At 40.6% G+C, this 16,464-nt stretch overlaps 2 protein-coding genes across 2 annotated transcripts; both read left to right on the top strand.

Annotated features, from left to right (window-relative positions):
- Positions 1 to 4,167: 4,167 nt before the first annotated feature.
- LOC118846955 (keratin-associated protein 2-3-like) lies at positions 4,168 to 4,650 on the top strand. Its single transcript, XM_036755616.1, has one exon. The coding sequence runs from the start codon at positions 4,168 to 4,170 to the stop codon at positions 4,648 to 4,650; it is 483 nt and encodes a 160-aa protein (XP_036611511.1).
- Positions 4,651 to 9,442: 4,792 nt separating this feature from the next.
- Positions 9,443 to 14,220, top strand: LOC118846956 (keratin-associated protein 4-9-like). Its single transcript, XM_036755617.1, has 4 exons — positions 9,443 to 9,625; positions 9,710 to 9,905; positions 11,520 to 11,527; positions 13,825 to 14,220. Exons 1-4 carry the CDS (start codon positions 9,443 to 9,445, stop codon positions 14,218 to 14,220), a joined length of 783 nt encoding a protein of 260 aa, XP_036611512.1.
- The last annotated feature ends 2,244 nt before the right edge of the window (positions 14,221 to 16,464 follow it).

Genomic DNA, 16,464 nt, shown 5'->3' on the forward strand with positions numbered 1-16,464 from the left:
TAATTGGAAACTAAACAATCTAATTCTAAAGAATGAGTGGGCCAAAGAACAAATCAGAGAAACAATTAATAACTTCATTCAAGAGAAAGACAATAACGAGACAACATACCAAAACTTGTGGGATGCAACAAAAGCAGTTCTTAGGGGAAGTTTTATATCACTAAATGCTTATGTGAATAAAATAGAGAAAAAGGAGATCAATGAATTGGGCATGCAACTGATACAGCTAGAAAAAGAACAAACTGAAAATCTCCAATTAAATACCAAATTAGAAATACTGAAAATCAAAGGAGAGATTAATAAAATTGAAATCAAGAAAACTATTAAATTGAAAAATAAAACTAAGAGTTGGTTTTATGAAAAAAACAATAAAATTGATAAACTTTTGGTCAATTTGATTAAAAAAAGAAATAAGAAAATCGAATTATCAGTATCAAAAATGAAAAGGGTGAATTCACCTCCAATGAAGAGGAAATTAAAGCAATAATTAGGAATTATTTTGTCCAACTGTATGCCCATAAATTTGACAACCTGAAGGATATGGATGAATATCCACAAAATATAATTTGCCCAGATTAACAGAAGAGGAACTAAAATACCTAAATAACCTCATCTCAGAAAGAGAAATTGAGCAAACTATCAATGAACTCCCTAGGAAAAAATCTCCAGGGCCAGAGGGATTTACATGTGAATTTTATGAAATATTTAAAGAACAGTTCATTCCTATACTTTATAGACTTGGGAAAATAGATGAAGAGGAAGTCTTACAAATTTCTTTTTATGACACAAATATGGTACTAATACCCAAACCAGGAAGAGTCAAAACAGAGAAAAAAAATTATAGATCAATTTCCCCAATGAAGATTGATGCAAAAATTTTAAATAAAATATTAACAAAAAGATTGCAGCAACTTATCACAAGAATACTACACTACGACCAGGTAGGATTTATTCCAGGAATGCAAGGCTGGTTCATTGTTATGAAAACTATCAGCATAACTCATTATATCAATAACAAAACTAGCAGAAACCATATGATCATCTCAATAGATGCAGAAAAGGCTTTTGACAAAATACAGCACCCATTCCTATTAAAAACACTAGAAAGCATAGGAATAAATGGAACCTTCCTTAAAATTATAAATAGCATCCACCTAAAACCATCAACAAGCATTATTTGTAATGGGGATAAGCTAGATGCATTCCCAATAAGATCAGGGGTGAAACAAGGATATCCATTATCACCCCTATTATTCAATTTGGTGCTAGAAGTGTTAGCTGTAGCAATAAGAGAAGAAAAAGAAATTGAAGGAATTAGAATAGGCAAAGAACAAGCTAAATTATGAATTTTACAGATGATATGATGATTTACTTAGAGAATTCTAGAGAATCAAGTAAAAAACTACTTGAAATAATAAACAACTTTAGCAAAGTTGCAGGATATAAAATAAAGCCACATAAATCCTTGGCATTCTTATACATTACTAACAAAGCCCAAAAGCAAGAAATAGAAAGAGAAATTCCATTTAAAGTTACTGTAGACATTATAAAATATTTGGCAGTCTATTTCCCAAGATAAACCCAAGGCCTACATGAACATAATTATGAAACACTTTTCAAACAAATAAAGTCAGATCTAAATAAATGGAAAAATATCAGTGGCTCATGATTAGGCTGAGCTAATGTAATAAAAATGATAATTTTACCTAAATTAATTTATTTATCCAGTGCCATGCCAATTGAACTGCCAAAAATTATCTTACAGAGCTCGATAAAATAATATCAAAATTCATCTGGAAGAACAAGAGGTCTACAATATCTAGGGAATTTAATGTAAAGAAATGCTAGGGAAGGTGGCCTAGCCATAACAGATATTAAACTCTACTATAAAGCAGCAGTCATCAAAACTACCTGGTACTGGCTAAGAAACAGAGTGGTGGATCAGTGGAACAGGTTAGGTACACAAGACATAGCAGTCAACGACTATGGGAACCTATTCTTCAATAAACCCAAAGATCCATTTTCTGGGCTAAGAATTCAGTATTTCACAAAAACTGCTGGGAAAATTGGAAAATGGTAGGGCAGAAACTGGGCATAGACCAATATCTTACACCGTATACCAAAATAAAGTCAAAGTGGGTTCATGATTTAGGAATAAAGGCTGATACTAGAAGCAATTTGAGAGAGCAAGGAATGGTTTACCTATCAGATTTATGGGAAAGCAAAGAATTCATGACACAACAAGAGAAAGAGAGCATTGTGAATGCAAAATGGATAATTTTGACTATTCTAAATTGAAAAGTTTTTGTATAAACAAAGCTAATGCAACAAAGATCAGGAGAGAAGCAGAAAATTGGGAGAAAATCTTAACAAATGGTTTCTCTGATAAAGGCCTCAACTCTAAAATGTACAGGGAACTGGGCTAAATTTATAGGAATACAAGTCATTCCCCAATTGAGAAATGGTCAAAAGATATGAAGAGGCAGTTTTTAGAGAAAGAAATTAAAGATACATGTAGGCATATGAAAAAAATGCTCTAAATAACTACTGATTAGAGAAATGCAAATCAAAACAACTCTTAGGTACCACATCTCTCCTGTCAGATTGGCTAAAATGGCAAAACAGGACAATGATAAATGGTGGAGAGGATGTGGGAAAATTGGAACACTGATACATTGCTGGTGGAGTTGTGAACTTATCCAGCCATTCTGCAGAGCAATTTGGAACTATTCCCAAAGGGCTATAAAAATGTTTATACCCTTTGACCCAACAATACCACTTCTAGGGTTGTATCCCAAAGAGATCTCACAAGTGGGAAAAGGACCAATATGTACAAAAATATTTATAGCAGATCTTTCTGTTGTAGCAAAGAATTGGAAATCAAGGGTATGCCCATCAATTGGACAATAGCTGAACAAGTTGTGGTGTATGAATGTAATGAAATACTATTGTGCTATAAGAAATGGGAAAGATATAAGCTTCATAATAACCTGAAAAACCTACATGATATAATGCTGAGTGAGCAGAAAAGAACTAGGAGAAAATTATACACAACCACAGATTTATGTATTCTGTGATTACTAACATTGACAGATTTTGCTCTTCTCATTAATACAAGGTTCAAAGAAAACTCCAAAGGACTCATGAGGGAGAGAGCTATCTACATCCAGAGAAAGAACTATGGGGTCTGAATGCAGATTGAGGCAAAGAATTTGCTCTGTTTTTTTTTTCTTTTGCTTTCTTTTTTTTTGGTTTTGTTCTTTCTCATGATTCATTCCATTGGTTGTAACTCTTCTACTTGACTGTTGTATAAATAAGTTCAATGTGATGTTATATGAAGAAGATTTATCAGATCACGGGCTGTCTTGGGGAGGGGGGGAAGAAAATTTGGAACTCAAAAACTTGTGGAACTGAGTGTTGTAAAATAAAAATAAAAAAATCTTAATTAAAAAAATAACTTGAACATAAAAAGCTACTATGGTGACAAAAAGATCTTGACAAATTACTGGAAAATTATTTTCATATATTTCTATAATGGTGGTTAAGCAAAAAAAGGAACAACAATGGTTTCAGACTTTTCTTCTCAACCACCAGATTTCCAGAAGCCTTTACATGCATTGCCAATATAAATGGATTCCTTCTCTTGCTCGCTCAAGATGATACCTTTAAAATTTTTTTTCAAACTTCCTTCACCTAAAAACCACCTCTAAATGAAGAAACTCACCTAGTGAAAGATTTGTACCAAATGTTAGTCATGCATGGATTAAAGTGGAAAAGTGTGATGACTGGTCCTATGAAATGCTTCCTATGAACTGCTCCCTTCACAGACTCACATGACCATTCCAACCATGGAATCTGACAGTTTGAACCATGAATTACTAATATCTAATATTCATAAGGAAAAGACAAGTTGGATGAGCCATTACTCAAGGGGGAAACAAAAGAACTGCTTAATGATACTGGAATATTTTCCGAGCAATGAAACTGGCCAATCCAATGCTGTCATTTCTGAAGCCATAAACAGAAAACAAGGAAAGGTTCCTGAATTCTGGAGGACTGACAGTACCTTGTCATGGTATATAAAGGGTCCAGAACAAGACAGAGCATCCAGACCTGAAAAACCAACTCTTCCTTCTTATCCAACCCAAACCAGAACCAACCAACACCATGGTCCATTCCTGTTGTGGCTCTGTCTCCTCTGGCTGTTGCCAGCCCAGCTGCTGCGAGCCCTGCTGTGGCCAGTCCAGCTGCTGCCAACCCATCTGTTGCCAGACCAGCTGCTGTGAGCCCTGTTGTGGCCAGTCTAGCTGCTGTGACCCCTGCTGTGGCCAGTCCAGCTGCTGCCAGCCCTGCTGCCCACCCAGGTGCTGCCTGCCAGTCTCCTGCCAAACCACTGTGTGCCGCCCAGTGAGCTGCGTGCCCAGGTGCAGCCGCCCCATCTGTGACACCTGCTGTGTGAAGTGTGGCTGCTGCCCCATTCTCTCCTGTTGCCCCAGCTCCTGCACAGCTGTGGTCTGCAGACCCTGCTGCTGGGTTTCCACCTGCTGCCAGCCCATTTCTGTGCAGTCTCCTTGCTGCAGACCCCCCTGCTGCCAGCCAGCTGCCTGCCGCACCACCTGCCGCTCCACCTGCTGCCCCACCTGCTGCTGAGTATTTATGCCTCCTTTGAGTCATCCAAATCAGATTGAAAATATTGTCTCATGAGATGCCAATGTTCATCATTTCATTCTTCCATTCGGACACTACCCACCTTACCTAGGCCTTTTCTGGACATCAAACGACCAGTTCCATGGTCTAGGACTTGCAACCAATTTCTAGCAGCAAACGACTCATTGGGAATGACCTAGATAGACTTTCCAAGTTCATCCCAACAAGATCTGACCTTCCTTCATTCCCACAGGCATCCTGAGTCTCAACAAATCTATTATTTTAAGTCTTCTCCATAGTGTTGCTCAGTTGTTTTCAATAAACATTTTCCTGGCATAGCAAATACTCTTCTCACTCTAAATTCTTCATTGGTGTGTGTTTCATTCATTGTGCTTTAGCTAGAGCACCATTTGAAAGAAGGTGAGAAATCCTACCTTTGAAAGATGCAAAGGAGTTCAGACATCATCATATTGTCTAGCACATTCATTTTACAGGTGAGGAAACTGAGGTTCAGAAGGGGAAACAGACTTGCCCAAGGTCATGCAGAGGCAGGATTTGAACTTAGGTCCTCTGTCTCCAAATACAGTGCCCTTTCTTCTGTACTGTATTTACTTTAAGATTCAGAGAATCATCAAAAATCAGGTTTGACATCATGACGTTGAGTATTTTGTTGTTCAGTCATTTTTCAGTCAAATCTGACTTTCAGTGACCCCATTTTGGGGTTTTCTTGGCAAAGATACTGGAATGGTTTTGCAAGTGAGGAAACTGAGGCAAACAGGGTTTAGTGATTTGACCAGTGTCACCCTGCTAGTAAGTGTCTAGACCAGATTTGAACTCAATAAGGTTAGTCTTCCTGAACCACCTAGATGTCCCAATATTGAGCATATGCCCGGACAACCTCTCAATGTGTGACCCCCTGCATTTTTTGAGTAATATTCAATCATCTTTCCTTTTCATTCCCCTCATTATCTTGGGGGAAATCTGGACCCAAACCCAAGATTGGCCTGCTGGTATTGCACTGACAACATCCAAAGGCTAAGGAGCATATATTATTTAATATTTAAACCATTTTTTGTAATAAACAGTGGAATATACTAGTCCAGAAAGTGAATTTTGGCTGCGAGGAAAAATGTGGCATCCAAGGCTAAAGAGACAATAGTCTTCTTCTCCCTGTCCTTGTCCGAGTAGGAATATATTAACCTCCTCAAAGTTCATGCCAGAGTGGTGCTAGTGGTGATGGTGAGCAATCAGGACAGTAGATTTAGAGCTGGAAAGGGCCTTAGGGGCCTCTGAGCCTCACTCACTTGTTTTACAAATGAGGAAACTGAGGATCAGAAAGGTTAAGGGACTTTCTCAGGACCACAGAGCTAATGAGTACTTGGGATGAAATTTGAACCTAACTCTTCCTGACTTTGAGTTCAGTTCACTCTTCATGACTCCTCAATGGGTAGAGACAATGGGTAGGGGGGTGAATGGTAAAGCAGAAGAGTGCTAGGCAAGGTGATTTACCACAGGGAGTTCCTAAAGTTCTGGAAGGGAGGCTAAAAAGGAGCTTGACTTGGGCTCTGGTGGTGGCACTGAGTAGGGAAATGCCCCAATCAGTGTAACACAACTCTTGGTCAGAGTCAAACAAATAGATGGAGTAGTATAGTGTTGCAGACTGACTCTACTTGAAACTGTCATGGTGACCACTTTGATATAGAAGATGAGGGATTGAGAGCTCTTTCAAGTTCTGGTTACACCGGAAGGAAAGATACACTGGAACAAATCAGAAAAACCAATATCCCTACCTTCTGGAAATGCTTCAGGGAAGATAGTACACTCTATTAAAGTTGGCAAGCTACACCTGTGTCTGAAATACTGTTGAGAGAGAGAGAGAGAAAGGGAGAGAGACAGACAGACAGAGAACAGGAAAGAGAGAGAGAGAGACAGAGACAAAGAGACAGAGACAGAGAGAGGGGAGAGAAAGAGAGAGAGAGAGAGAGAGAGAGAGAGAGAGAGAGAGAGAGAGAGAGACAAAGACAGAGAGAGGAGAGAGAGACAGAGAGAGAGAGAGAGAGAGAGAACTCACTTATTAAGTATTTAGTATGTAATAGGCACATTGGGAAGCAGTGTGCTAAGATCTGGGAATACAAGCAAACATGAATATAAACTCCTTGCCTCAAGGAGTTTATATTCTAATAAGCAAAGATATACGATACATAAAAGGAACTGAAAGGAAGACTGTATGTGCTGCACCATTGTCACAAGGTGTCTGGCAAGTACTATGGAGGGCTGGATAAGGGAAAGTTTCATGTATCAGAGCCCAATGTCCCAGGGAGACAGTCTAAAGTTTCAGAAAGGAGAACATGGGTATAATTATTGAGGTATGAGCAGAGTGATGTGGAGAAGGCCAAGAAGGGAAGGTCTGACTCTAAGCAAAATAAGGTGAAGTTTGACTTCTGAGAGCCTCTTTTCCCAGGGGCGAGAACTATTTCCATTAAAGTACTAGGGCATAGCAAAATTGCAGACAGATATTACAATAGATATTCAAAGACTATTCTGCTTTGTAACAATGACTCCCCCAGCTCCAAGTCATACAGCAATGTCTTGCTGGGGCACAGCCAAGATATGCAGAGTATAGGCAGCAACCCAGTTGAACTCTCCCAACATTCCCCGCCAAACAACTTCAAAATAACTCCTCAAAGAAAATGTTGAGTGGCAGAACCAACCAAAGGTCAGAGAGACATTTTTACAACCTAAGATAGTTTATGAGGTTGGCAGGAAAGGTCTCTAATACCTTGGAAGGGGCTGGCCCAGAGCCTGGCAGCAGCAGCAGCTGTAGCTTCAGGAGTTCCCAGGCCAGATATGTAAGAGGAAGGTCAGATTGGGGTAGGCAGTAGTCAGAAGCAAGGCAGACTTTTGAAGAAGGAAGGGATAAAAGAGAAGAAGATAAGCAGAGGAAAATGGGATGAAGGAAATGCACAATTAGTGATCATAACCGTGAATGTGAATTTGAAGGAGCTAACCCCTAAAACAGAAGTGGGCAGTAAAAAGGATTAGAAACCAGAATTCAACAATATGTTGTAAAGCAGAGACATACTTGGGACACAAAGACACACATAGAGTTGAAATGAAGGGGTGGGGCAGAGCCTATTATGTTTCAGCTGAAGTGAAGAGGGCAGGGGTGGCAATCAGGATCTCAGAAAAAAGAAAAGCCAAATTAGACCTAATTAAAAGAGATAATCAGGGAAATGACATTTTTCTAAAAGGTACCATTGATGATGAAGTAACATCAAAAAAATTATAGCACCTTTCTTTGATAAAGGCTTCATTTCTCAAATTTCTAGAAAACTAAGTCAAAATTATAAAAATAAAAGCCATTCCCCAATTCACATATGGTCAAAGGATATGAACAGGCAGTTTTCAGGAGAAGAAATCAAAGGTATCTGTAGTTATTTGAAAAAATGATCTAAATTAATATTGATTAGAGAACTGCGCATTGAAACAACTCTGAGGTACCACCTCACACCTATTCAAAATGACAGATGCTAAAGGGGATGAGGAAAAATAGGTATACTAATGAACTGTTGATGGACTTGTGAACAGGTCCAACCATTCTGGAGAACAAAATGGAACTATGCCAAAAAGGGCTATAAAACTGTCCATACTCTTTGATCCTGCAATACCATTGCAATGCCTGTATTGCAAAGAGATCAAAGTAAAAGGGAAAGGGCCTATATGTATAAAAATAGTTATAGCAGCTCTCTGTATGGTGGGAAAAAATTGGAAATTGAGGGGATGCTCATCAATTGGGGAATGGCTGAACAAGTTGTGGCACATTATGGACTACTATTTGCTACAGACTGTACTTTATACACTGATCCTCTAAATCAATGATTCAATCAATTTAAGAACTCAATAAAGTATTTTGGAGCACCTAGGTAGCACAATGGATAGAGTGCTGGGCTTAGAACTCCAAATCCCACCTCAGACACTTACTAGCTGTGAGACCTTGGGGAAGTCACTTAACTCTGCCTCAGTTTCTTCATCTGTAAAATGAGCTGGAGAAGACATGTCAAACCATTCCAGTGTCTTTGCCAAGAAAATCCCAAATAGGGTCACAAAGAGTCAGACATGACCGAAAAATGACTGAAAAATCATTTTGATATATTTCTATAATGGTGGTTAAGGGTAAAAAAGAAACTACATAATGGTTTTGGACTTTTCTTCCCAACCACCAGCTTTTCAGAAGCCTTTATCTGCATTATTTATATGACTGAATTCCTTCTTTTGCTCTCTCAAGATAATACCTTTAAATTTTTTTTCAAACTTCCTTCACCTAAAAACCACCTCTAAATGAAGAAACTCACCTAGTGAAAAATTTGTACCAAATGTTACTCATGGATGGATTCAAGAGGAAAAGTGTGATGACTGGTCCTATGAAATGCTTCCTATGAACTTCTCCCTTCACAGAGTCGCATGACCTATCCAACCATGGAATCTGATAGTTTGAACCATGAATTACTAATATCTAATATTCATAAGGAAAAGACATGTTGGATGAGCCATTACTCAAGGGGAAAACAGAAGAACTGCTTAATGATACTGGAATATTTTCCGAGCAATGAAACTGGCCAATCCAATGCTGTCATTTCTGAAGCCATAAACAGAAAACAAGGAAAGGTTCCTGAATTCTGGAGGACTGACAGTACCTTGTCATGGTATATAAAGGGTCCAGAACAAGACAGAGCATCCAGACCTGAAAAACCAACTCTTCCTTCTTATCCAACCCAAACCAGAACCAACCAACACCATGGTCCATTCCTGTTGTGGCTCTGTCTCCTCTGGCTGTTGCCAGCCCAGCTGCTGCGAGCCCTGCTGTGGCCAGTCCAGCTGCTGCCAACCCTGCTGCTGCGAGCCCAGTTGCTGCCAGTCCAGCTGCTGCGGCCAGTCCAGCTGCTGCCAGCCCTGCTGCCCACCCAGGTGCTGCCTGCCAGTCTCCTGCCAAACCACCGTGTGCCGCCCAGTGAGCTGTGTGCCCAGGTGCAGCCGCCCCATCTGTGACACCTGCTGTGTGCAGTGCGGCTGCTGCCGCATGCTCTCCTGCTGCCCCACCTCCTGCACGGCTGTGGTCTGCAGACCCTGCTGCTGGGTTTCCACCTGCTGCCAGCCCATTTCTGTGCAGTCTCCTTGCTGCAGACCCCCCTGCTGCCAGCCAGCCGCCTGCCGCACCACCTGCCGCTCCACCTGCTGCCCCACCTGCTGCTCCTCCTGCTGCTGAGCAGTCCTGCTAAGATCTAAAAGCTAAGACCCAAGGCTACCCACCCATTCAATGGACAAAAATATGCAATCTCTTTGGAAGCTAGTTACCAAATTGTAAGCTATAAAGTATGTGTCTCTTCTCTCTTCTCCTTTAACACTGTCCTTTAAAAGAAAATCTTTTTACATGACTATACACGGAACTAACCCAGTATCTATTTAACAACCAATTGTAAAAAGTTCCAGCTTTCTTCCCTTGAATCTCGAGGCTTAGAAGTATGAATAAATAGAATCTGACCTTACTATCATTTTTAAGCATTTCAGATTCAATGTCTTTCTTTTACTGTGTTCGTCTCTTTTAAAATAAATTCTTTTTTTCTGGCAAAGCATTTGAAGTTCTAATGTTGTTCATCAATCAGAGGATTTAGAGGTAGAAAAAAATTCTTAGAGATTATCTAGTGTCTCTTAGCTGGGGTGGGTGAACTTATTTAAAAATATTTTGAAAATTATGTCAATATAATTGGTTTCCTTTGCAATCCTCTGTATTTTTATGCCTTTAAAAACAAGGAGTCCAGAGGCCTCTAGGTTGCACAGTGAATAGAGCACCAGCCCTGGAGTCAGGAGGACCTGAGTTCAAATCTGGCCTCAGATACCTGACACATGTACTAGCTGTGTGACCTTGGGCAAGTCACTTACCCCCAATTGCCCTGCCCAAAACAAACAAAAAAAAGGTGTCCATAGGCTTCGCCAGACTTTCAAGGAGATCCATGATGCAACCCCTGATTTTAGTTCAACTCCCTAATTTTTCAGAGGCCTAATGAAAGTAAATTACTTACAAGGACACACAGGTAGAAAATGGCAGAGCTGGGATTCAAACCAATATCTGCTGGCTCACATCTCATGCTCTCTCCATCATGCCATACCTTTTAATGCTGCCTTACCTTTTAATTTTACAGATGAGTAAAGTGAGGTCCATTGACATGAACCAAGCTGCCCAAGAGTATACTGGAGGTAAGGAGTAGGGAGAACATTTGAAATCAGTTCCTTTTTTCTGAATTCATTCACCACTCTGTGTTAAATCTGCAAACTTAATAGTTTCGTATTGTAGAATCACAGAAAACCTTAGTACCATATAATTAGAGAAACAGATGGAAGAAAAAGAATCCGTGGTCATTTAGAAAGTATGAACAATTTTAGTTTTTGACCATAACTTGTGAGTTTATTGGTATATGGAACTCTCTTCACCAATGCAAGCCATCACCCATTGTTCAACTTAGAGTCATAGGGACTTCCCTGGAACACTGGGGATCTAAGTGACTTGTCAAGGTTGCATGGCCACTATATATCAGAGTTCTTCTTCTTCTTCCTCTTCTTCTTCTCCTTCTCCTCCTCTGCCTCCTCCTTCTTTTTCTCCTTCTCCTCCCTTCTCCTTTCCTTCTTCCCCACCTCCTTCTCTTCTTCCTTCTTCTTCCCAATACTTTCAATCAATCAACATTTCATAAGTATCTACCGGGGCCAGGCACTGTGTTGAGCACTGAGGATACAAAGAGATAAAGACGAAACAATCACTTTGCTATTAGAACTTGTGTGCTAAGTTTGTTGTTAAGCATGAGCCCTCTGTTATATTACAGCTGTTGCTGTAATTAGATGTAGAAAGATGCAAGTAGTGTACCTTACTGTGTGTGGAGACAAGAAAATTTCCCTGTCCCACAGTTAAATTCTCTTTTTGACCTGGGCTTAAGTCTTTTATTAAAAAAAAAATACAAGCATCTCACAAACACAATAGGTATTTTCTGAAGGTCAGAAGAAGAAAAAAAGTAGACTCCAAATTCCATATTATGTCTGTATACTTTGCAGTAAAACTATTTTCCACTTCTAGAGAAACAAGTGAAATCCACATTGATTTGTCAAACCATGACAAGAATGAAGTGACTGGAACTTTGCCCAGGGGAATTGAAATTTAAAGAGTGCTTACAACACTTTGGTCCTTCAGCAGTACGTAAACAATTGAACTTAAGTACCTAGTAATCAAGAATAATTAGTTAAAATAGGAAGCTACCAGGTGGAATGAGTTTCCTCCTTCTTTTCCAGACACCGTCATAATAATCACTCCTTAACCTCAGGAAGGCAGCCCTGCCCTCCAGCTGTCCTGACAAAGTCCTGGTGTCTCTCTCCACTCTCTGCTTCAACTCACTTTTTTTCTGGTTTTAACTCTATGTAGAATTAGAGAAGACTTTTACAATTGCCACTGTAGGCCCTGTATCTGACAACCAAATAGAAGCCAGGCCTCCAGCAGCATGGGGCCTTTGACCAGAGGGCACATCCCTCTGCTCCTCCAGGATTCCAGCACCCTACAGAATGCTGCCCTGTGGCACAGTGGGGGCAAAGGAAGCCACATGTGACTCTATTCCTGACTGAATTTCTGTTCATCTGTCTATACTCTCCTAACCTGTGTTTGGTTGCTAATATTAATAAATCATTTTAACCTATCCTAGTGTTGCTGCAAGCCATTCACCCAAACTCTACCTAAATTTGCATTAAAGAGGCCATTCTTTGGCATTCTGTCGTACATATGAAGAAAGGAACCATGATCAGGAGTGTTGAAGCCAATTCCTGGTCTTTGGAAATCAACATACCTTCCCTATGCATGTTCAATAGGCATACTTTAACAATAAACATTTATTAAGTGCCTTCAACATTTAGGGTGATATACTAGGCCCTGGAAATAAATAATGGCTGCAACATGGCTTCTACTCTCAAGGAGTTTAATAGGTGAGAAATGACATGAACAAAACTGAATTTGATACAAAGGAGAGGTCCCAGAAAATCATTATGAGAAATTTGGAAAAAGGGGGTTCAGCTGGTTGTCTGTGTATAGAAGAAAGATTCCACTGAAAAGGTGGCTTCGAAATCAGACCAGAAGGAAAAAGAGAGCTTCATCAGGCAAAGATGTGACTTGCCCATTCTAAGTAAACACAATTTGAACAAAGGAGCAAGTGGGGATAAAATAGGGCAAAGCCAGATAATGGCAAATAGTTCAATCTGGCTGTAAAGATAAATATGTGAAGGGGAGTAGTGTGAGGAAATCATGGAAAGGGTTTTTGCTACCTATTAAAAGGTAGCTGAAGTTTTGGGAGCAGAGGAATGACTGGGTAAAGCTATGCATTCAAAACATTAAACAGTGAATAATATGAAAGGTAAATGAGAAAGGGGAGAACTTGGAGGTCAGGAGAACAAAGGTTTGAACCAAACAATGACTCAGACATAGAACCTGATCTTGGTGGCGATTCTTTGAGTATAGAGAAGGGGACACATATGAGATACTTTGGAAGTAGAATTAGTGGGATAGGGCAGCTGAGGAATACGGGGTGGGGAGAGGGAAGAGGCAAAGGTGACTTCAATTCCAGGACCAAGTGACTAAGAGGATAGTGATGCCACCTACTCCTTTCGCTTGGGACTCTTCAGGCACAGGAAGGACTAGATGGATGTCCAATGAGGCTCTTTTCCCAGAGAACCTGTACATCTTGGAAAAATATTTCCATCCTTACTCATAGGATGTCCTTGAATTCTCTGGCCTTACCTGGACTATCAGCATATCACCTGACAAAAACTATGCTTAAATAATAAAGAATAATTGGAGCTGGGCTACCTGAAGTGTTTGAAGTCAAGGCATTAGGTTCTGATTTTAGAAGTAAATGGCAGAACAGAATGAGGCCTAATTAAGTAATCTTTCTTGAGTGTAAAAAGACTTCAAAGGAAACTAGAAGGCAACCAACCAATGCTTGCATTTCAAGAGGCACAAACAAAAACAAGGAAAAGTTCCTGGGTCCTGGGGAATCAACAGCACCAAGCCAGGGTATATAAAGGGCCCAGAACAGGACAGAGCATTCAGACCTGAAAAACCATCTCCTCCTTACTACTCAAACCAAACCAAAGCCAACCAACAACATGGTCCATTCCTGCTGCGGATCTGTCTCCTCCAGCTGCTGCCAACCCTGCTGCCCACCCAGGTGCTGCCTGCCAGTCTCCTGCCAAACCACTGTGTGCCGCCCAGTGAGCTGTGTGCCCAGGTATAACCGCCCCATCTGTGACACCTGCTGCCGCCCTCCCACCTGTGACCCCTGCTCTGTGCAGGAGGGCTGCTGCCGCCCCATTGCCTGCTGCCCCAGCTCCTGCACAGCTGTGGTCTGCAGACCCTGCTGCTGGGCTTCCACCAGCTGCCAGCCCATTTCTGTGCAGTCTCCTTGCTGCAGACCACCCTGCTGCCAGCCAGCTCCCTGCCGCACCACCTGCCGCCCTATCTGCCGCCCCACTTGTAGCTCCATCTGCTGAAGCCTCATGAGCTACTGACAAAAGGGCACCTTTTTTCACCACAAGTGTATCACTACCTTCTACCATGAGGCACAGCACATGGTTTCTTGAGAAGCAGCTCATCTATTGACCACCTCGTAAGAACTAACCCAACTATAGATGAAATACTTCGGCCGGTTTTTTTTTTTTTAACTATAACTAATGGCTGCCGGCTGGATATCTGATTGGGGAAATTGACAAAGAAATCACTAATATATTTCATGATTTTTATTGGTGCTGAATCAGGAAACCAGTCTTTTGAATAAGAATGAAGAACTCTTCCTCATCCTAATAGACCTGATTACGACATCAAGTGAGTGATGATCTCACCCATTGACCTGCCCTGCCTCTCCTCATAACAGCACTTCTCTCAGATTATGCTCGCTCTGTTTTCCAATAAACTTGTTATTTCCAGCATAGAAGCAACATGGTTCTTCTTCTTTTCATTTCAGTGGTGCAGTATAGATGAATGGAAAGAGTGGTAGGCATGGAATTCTAACTCTGCCTCAGGCACTTACCTACCTGTGTAGGACATTGGGCAAGCCATTTAATCTCTCTCTCAGCTTTATCTTTCTTACCTGCAAAATGGGGACAATCATAGAATGTACCTCACAGAATCTTGAGAGGATCAAATATAATAACATGTAAAATGTTGTGCAAATATTAAAGTGCCAAATAAATGCTAATACTAATGATACTATAATAATAAGCTTGTGTAATCCAAATCCCTCAATTTTCTAAGGAAGAAACTGAAACTAAGAAAATAGAAATGATTTGCAGAAGATCAGACAGAGTCTCCATGGCACAGTGGATAAAGTATTGTACTTAAAGTCAGAAAGACCCAAGTTCAAATCCAGACTCAGGCACTTGTTAGTGGTGTAATTCTGAGCAAGTCATGGAAACTTTCACAGCCTTGGTTTCTTCATCTGTCAAATGGTAATAGCAGCATCTTCACAACATAGAATGAGATAATATTTGTAAGCCATCTATTTACCATCTTCTCTCCATTTTGCAGAAAGCTTTTTGGAAGCCTATCTCACAAGAGTTTCCCTTTGGAGTATCCCACCTCTAGATAGTCTATCTGTGGCCTTTCTCATTATTAATTGGCATTCATGAAACCCCTTTACTCTAGGAAGGTTAGGGTGTTTTATTGTATCAAACAGGGTTTTGTTACACACTATTAAATATCAATCAACTAGATAATGACTATCAACACTGAATCAATTGCTCCCTTCTGCCTAAAGAGATGCTTCTATTCTCAACCCAGTGGTTTTATTTACATAATTGGACCACAATAGATCCCTGCCCAAGCTCCACTTAATGGCTATATTTTAGGCTTTCCTGGCTCAGAGTAAATGTGAGTGCTAACTGTCTCTCTTTTGGTTAGCAATCCTGAGTGTCTTCCCCTCCCAGTTTGATTTTTATTTTTAATTAAAAGGGGCATCCTTCACTCACTTCTTAAAGAGGACTATTCACTGAAGGGTGATTACCTCACTCAAAGGGTGAACCTGAAAAGGCCTTAGCCTAAAAGGGCCAGGGTCTCCTATTGCATCCTGGGCCATCTCCTGTCATCCTGATGAATATCTAGCCCCTGAACCCAGATGGTTCCGGAGAAGAAAGTGAGCACAGCCCTCCCTCACTCAAATCAAAGTCAACTGCAAGTCATGTCATCATTTCCCTGGCTTCATGGATCTCTTCGAAAACGGACAAAAACAACCTGTTGCCTGGTTGACAATGCTTTTTGCAAGATTTAAGAAGGGCTTCCTCTAATTCAGCACAGAAACTGGCAAGATATTGAGTGGTGCTATGTTTACTTTTGCCTCTAATAGTAATTAAAATACTAGCACTGTGATCTCCTATGTGGATATTTTCTCCACCACTTAGTCTGTCCCTTCTTCCCCTGAGTAATTTGTGTCCATGGCTTCTCATGGGTCTTCTACAGAGGAGCTAATTGATGTGCTACAAGGCTCTCTTTAGGCGACATTCTGGGGACACCACAATAACATTCTATCTGTCCATCTGCTATGACTTATTTCTACCACCTGACCCACCCAGCTCTTTTGTTGGTCATACTTCCCTTTGCTGATGCTTGTCTTTTCCCTTCTCAGGTGTGATGCTACTGGGAACGCCCCATAGCCTCTTTACACCCCTATCATATATCCTTCCTTTGCCTGCCTTTTTAATTCCTCTGAGATCCTACTTGTCTGTGGTTCACCAACACAGGAA

Source organism: Trichosurus vulpecula, chromosome 4, assembly GCF_011100635.1.
Source record: "Trichosurus vulpecula isolate mTriVul1 chromosome 4, mTriVul1.pri, whole genome shotgun sequence".
Classification (NCBI taxonomy): Eukaryota; Metazoa; Chordata; class Mammalia; order Diprotodontia; family Phalangeridae; genus Trichosurus; species Trichosurus vulpecula.

Excerpts from the sequence above, each read along its gene's own strand:
- LOC118846955 (XM_036755616.1), top strand. The coding sequence starts at position 4,168 with ATGGTCCATTCCTGTTGTGGCTCTGTCTCCTCTGGCTGTTGCCAGCCC.
- LOC118846956 (XM_036755617.1), top strand. The coding sequence starts at position 9,443 with ATGGTCCATTCCTGTTGTGGCTCTGTCTCCTCTGGCTGTTGCCAGCCC. Across the intron at positions 9,626-9,709 it reads CACCCAGGTGCTGCCTGCCA|TGCGGCTGCTGCCGCATGCT; the intron begins GTCTCCTGCCAA and ends TGCTGTGTGCAG.